The 5,708-nt window shown below is 35.8% G+C and overlaps 1 protein-coding gene across 1 annotated transcript; it reads right to left on the minus strand.

Annotated features, from left to right (window-relative positions):
• Positions 1-669: 669 nt before the first annotated feature.
• Positions 670-4,170, minus strand: LOC110455294 (UDP-glucuronosyltransferase 1-6-like). The gene is made up of 2 exons (XM_021505338.1): positions 4,108-4,170; positions 670-2,812 (listed from the first exon to the last, which is right to left on the minus strand). Exon 2 carries the CDS (start codon positions 2,799-2,801, stop codon positions 1,269-1,271), a length of 1,533 nt encoding a protein of 510 aa, XP_021361013.1. The 5' UTR covers positions 2,802-2,812; positions 4,108-4,170; the 3' UTR covers positions 670-1,268.
• Between the last annotated feature and the right edge of the window lie 1,538 nt (positions 4,171-5,708).

Consider the following 5,708-nt stretch of genomic DNA (forward strand, 5'->3'; position numbering starts at 1 on the left):
CCCCCCCCCAGATAGGTGTCTGGATCCGCCACTGTTGGGTGATATCAATATTTCTTGTCAGACTTTAGGGATTTGCTTCTTTGATATGTGATAAGTGTTTGCAAGAGGATAATGCGATGATTGATTTGCACTGAAAAATAATGGGATAGAAGAAAATTTTGAAAATATTAAAAAAGAACGAAAAATGAGGATTACCTTATTAATTAAAAAATTAAATATAGTTGTTGCACTCGTGGTTTAAAAGACAGATAAGTAAATAGAGAAGAAAAAACCCAGTATCATAATACCAGAAGACAACAAGACAGTTCGCTTGAAGCAATAAGCAAAAGAATTGTATAATGTATATGTTTTTTAACCATCGAGAAATCTTATAAATTTCTATCATGATATCTGTGGAAAAAAAACTATTTCCTTGTACGCAATAATAATTAATGGAAGTGCGAATGTAAGTAGAATCTGAATATGTAGTCGAAAAAGGTTTTACATCATTTTTTCGCCACAATTTAGCCAAAAACAATGAAAATTTTGTACTGTATTGTTTAGAATGTGAGAATAAAAATAAAAATAAAATAAAAATACAATTTCAATTTTGTGTTTCGGTGACAAAAATCACGATTTAGCTTCGACGGTTGCCGAGTCGTGAGTTTACAAAACAATGTAAAACAGCGCTTCACAACATACATTTTGTATTTTGGAAATCAATTTGGCATTTATGAATTTGCGATATGTTATCCTTTCACAGACTGCAGGAATACGTAAGGCTTGGGTTTCTCGGTATCATTCGCTACCTTTACTAAACTACTGAGACAATTTTCACTGAGGTCGAAATTAGGTTTTTACCAACTCGAAACAGCATAACAAAAGCCAAGATAAACTGTAACTTAAATGATCAGAAATGTAAGTAAATCTGTAAACCAAAACATGTTTTGACATTTGCAATAATATATATATTCCCATTGTTGTATCAATCACATATACATTAAATGGCATTCAAATGTGTACATATTTAACTATAAGATTCGAAAAATCATACCTGCAATACATTGATGATATAAAAGGAAAATAAAATCATTTTAAATAAAGTGTTCTCATCTTTCCAATACATATATGTTCATCGGTTTTAAGAAATATGTACTTTTAAGGTAGTAGTCACAGGCAGTATTTCGAGTATAGATGTGTGTGATTTTGAACCGTGTAAGACTGAAATTCATTTTTGGAAACAAATACATTGCACGCCTAAGTGTACCTAAGTCGGACATTGCAAGTATTCAATCAACTTTGATTTTCGGTCTACAGCAACATCTACAGCAGGCTCTGATCGACCTCACACAGCACCAAATAATCAGGAACGTCACCAAAGTTATAAACAGCAAGACATCCAGGAGGTAATATTTATATAAAGGCATGTCAGTCGCCGGTGTTTGGAGGTAGTCGCCGCCATGTTGGATCACGTGATCAATCCAGTACGCAGAACGTTCACTGGGCGTTCCCTGTTGACCATGGAAAATGTCTGACGCTTTTTTAATTTTCACGCTATATTTGGGATTATCAAGAATTTCCTGTATGGCATTCGATAATTCCAAATCGGTAAATATGCAGAAATCGTAAGAAATACCAAATCCTTTAAAAGCCATTTTACGACAGTTGTAAAATCCATCTGTCATGAAGGGGAGGCCAATCATCGGCACTGCGTTGTACAGCCCCTCGTAGAGGCCGCCAATGCCACAGTGAGTGATGAACGCCTTGGTGTTGGGATGTCCTAGCAGATCGTTTTGGGGCAGCCACGGCATCAGTAAGATATTACCATCCTCTTTTGTCTCGTTTCCATACCTCAGCACGAATTTTACATTTTTGAATTTCTTAAATACACCAATAAGTGTTTCCATCCTAGATGCAGGGAGACTGTTGGCAATACTTCCAAACGAGGCTACAATGACTCCATTAGTTGCAGAAGCCATGTAAGAATTAAGGTCAGATGGCAATGGTTTGGGTTTCTCGGTTCCAACTCCTCCAACAAATGCCACATTGGGCATCAACGGTCTTGGAAAGTCCAGTACGAAGTCCATGTCGACAAGATGAAACGCCGTGCGTCTATGTAAGACTTCTAATGGCACAAATGGCTTTTCTGGAACATACGTCGCAACCAAATCGGTCGGGAAAATCACCTGGGGTGAAACAGCCATCACCACCGAAAAGAGCGTATTGACTACTCGTTGAATGAACGACATTTCGTCAAAGAAACCTAGGAGGGCGAAGGCAGGATGTACAGATGGCATAAACGGTATTCTTGTCCTGACTGGTGTGTGCATGACACCAAGCTGCACATAAGGGATTCCTAGTTTGTATGCGAGAACTGTGAAGCAGTCCGCTATCATTACATTATCAATAAAAGCCAAATCAAAGTTCTGCTGTTGTAGAACTGTAAACAGATCTTCGTCTGAGAGAAGAGCATGGCATAAACGATTGGCGTTAGTTAAGATTGTGAAAAAAGGTGGCATCTTCCTATTACAAGCATCATCTATGGAATCCTTTAAAAACCCATCTACACTGACATTTTTGTATGCAGCTGGTACTATAACACTAGTAATGTTGTCTTCCTTCACTTTATTTGCAAATTCTTCGCTTAGGATAAAAGTTGAATGGTGTTCATATTTATTTGCAAGTGATGTGGCTATATTGAGTTTGGGTTTTATGTGGCTCCAAGTTGGAAACACCAGTACCAATATATTTCCTGTCTCCACCGGAACAGGAAGTATGATCGTTACCACCGCTATACACAGAAAAACACATCGGCAGTCCATGACGAATGAATCTGAAATATAACATATTTCTTTTTGTAGCGTGTTTTTGATAACGCACGTGTGCCAAACACACGGTAATTATGGAGTATGCATTGAACTTAGTTGTGTCGAACTTTAAATAGTTTTATGGGTTTTTTATTCAAATATTTTATATTAATATATTGAAAACATCAAGTTTTTATTTATGAAAATTAAAAAGTAGATAATTAGAAACTTGAGAAAATAAAACCCAAAAATAGTAACATGTCCAAAGACCTGTAAAATAAAAAATGAAAAGGGATATAAATAACTGCGAAAATGAAGACGTATCCAATACATTCAAGCACATGAATGTTCCAGTCGTCAGTATATAGTTAAAGTATGTGCTTGAGGGATATAGCAAGTGTCTGGTTCCTTTCGACCAGGCTTATTTCCCGTCTTCACTTTTTTCAATTAATCTCAACTCAAAGAAGAGCTTTTCTTTTTAAAAAGAATATATACAGTTACACATATGGAGTGTGAACATTTTGAAACAATACCCATTGAATAGAATTCCTGTTGTGCAGATAAGTTTTGTGAATAAAATGAAATCTAACATTAGTATGGATTTCCATTGATATTGTAAATATGCAAGCAACTCAAAGTGGGTAAAATGCCAAAGAAATTGGAATGCTTTTTTGTTGAAGATTCCTTAAAGTCTTATATTCGGTTGTTCATGTTCCACAGCGAGTCAAGCGCCCGCAGTCTATGGGTACATTCGGGTACCAGATTGAAACGGTTGAACCTTTAAAGAAAACAGACAGGCACAGATCTGAACGGAGGCTGACCCCAGGAAAATGCGTCACGTGAAGATTGAGGGGTCCAGGCGTACCTGACCGAAACTAAATTGCTGACTATTACTAATTTGCGTTATTTCTTTCTAAAACAATGTCAAGCAACACGTAGTTTTTACGATACGTTATGTTATTCAGCGAACGCGTAAAAGAAGGGCGCAGTATTCTTGATACATTTTTTTTTATTCTCCGAAACTGTGCATTTTAGCTCTGCTTATAGAAAGGTCTAATTGTGCTTGTGTTTATCGTGGAATATTTCTTTGCCACACGTACTGTTTCAATTGGGATACGCGAATGTAGCCTATATGTGTTAGTGTCGTGGTCCGACATGTAGCTCCGCCCGTCGCCGGTCATTACTAATTTACTGATGGATACTACATAAATAATAGGGAGTCTTTTATCATTTATCTCGATCATGAAAGTGTTAAATAATAATCCTAAATTCACTATGGCTTTACCGATAGCATATGACATATATTTAAGTAATGTCTTACTTTGCTTTTTTGCAGAAATGCATGTAAACACCACTGCAATCACGGGTGATAGTTCACCGGAAGTTGGCGATAAAGGGGCGAGGGCAATGTCAGGAATGGACTCAAGTTTGACTTAAATGTAGAAAATTGTATTTCACTCGGAAACCATTCCATGAAAGAAAACATTATATTTTACTATTAAAGTTTATATTTTATTAATGATTGTGAAGAACTCTTTATGGAAGCGTGGTAGGAATGAACACATGTGGAGTAGAACTTACTATTTTATACGTTTATATGTAATCTGTTGATGAACAAATTGTGAAGTTTAATTTGCGATAAAATAACATTTTTTTTACCCAAATTCAATGCTGTTTTTTTGTTTGCAGTTTTTTTTACGATTCAAGTGTTGTACTGGTGGAAATATGAATTTGCTTACTTGTGTTTAACAGGAGTGATCTAATTGAAATCAGATCAACGCGCTCCCATTCAATGATCTGTAATGAAGTCGAGGTTTTCAACAAATAAAGCTGCGAAGAAATATCACATTTGCAGAATTTGAGATACAACAACTACGAATTATCTAAAACGTGTTTTAGAAAAATGTAGAAGAATAATGGTTTTAATCCTTCTGGTTCTCGGCCACAGATTGTGAAGTCTACTTTTTCCATTTTAATAGTAAAATAATCGTTGGTTATATCCTATGGAATATTGTTATTGAAGTGAAAACTTTTCATTTTTATTTATGCCTTACTACGGCATCCGTCTGTCAACTTTTTCTTTTGAACGACTTCTTCTGAAGAACTGGAGGACCTAGGACCATGCTATTTGGCCAGTAGGTACCTGGGATGGAGTGCTATAAAGTTTCCTCAATAAAATGACCACAAGGTCACAGGGGTCAAATATGTTAAAATTTCAAACCACAAAATCCTAAGAACCATTTGGACTAGAGTTATAATACTTGGGTATGTTATGTAGAAAAATTGTATAAAAAAAAAATAAAAAAAATATTACAGTAATGAGGTCAAAGGTCAACTTTAAGTGCTAGTCGTGGATCAAAGGTCAACGTTGGTTAAAAGCTTTAACAATCTTCTTCTCAAGTTCCATAGGCCCAGGGTCATGCTATTTGGCCAGTTGGTACATGGGTTGGAGTATATAAAGTTTCCTCATTAAAATTATCTTGAATTACTTTTGAGGTCACAGGGGTCAAATATGTTAAAAACTTCAACCAACAATATCCAAAGAGCTACTTGGACTAGAGTCATGATACTTGGGTATATTATGAAGACCAGCAGTGTGAATCGTTTTCCTAATTACAGTAATGAGGTCAAATGTCAACTTTAAGTGTTAGATGAAGTCAAAGGTCAACGTAGGTTAAAAGCTTTAAAACTAAAATTTCAAATTTTAAATAACAATATCTTCAGGACCGTTTAAGAGATGTTAAAATGTCTTGTGTTCTAGTTACCGAATTTTGTCTGAAGTTACCTATGAGCAGTTCCATGTAACAAAAGAAACAGGTGAGCAATACAGACCCTCTGGGCCTCTTGGTTATCAATAGCGCAGCTAATTGATAAAAAAAATCCCATACAATGAATTCTCAAACATATTTTTGCCCATTTCCT

The sequence above is a fragment of the Mizuhopecten yessoensis genome, unplaced genomic scaffold (assembly GCF_002113885.1).
Source record: "Mizuhopecten yessoensis strain PY_sf001 unplaced genomic scaffold, ASM211388v2 scaffold8195, whole genome shotgun sequence".
Lineage (NCBI taxonomy): Eukaryota > Metazoa > Mollusca > Bivalvia > Pectinida > Pectinidae > Mizuhopecten > Mizuhopecten yessoensis.

Excerpts from the sequence above, each read along its gene's own strand:
- LOC110455294 (XM_021505338.1), bottom strand. The coding sequence starts at position 2,801 with ATGGACTGCCGATGTGTTTTTCTGTGTATAGCGGTGGTAACGATCATA.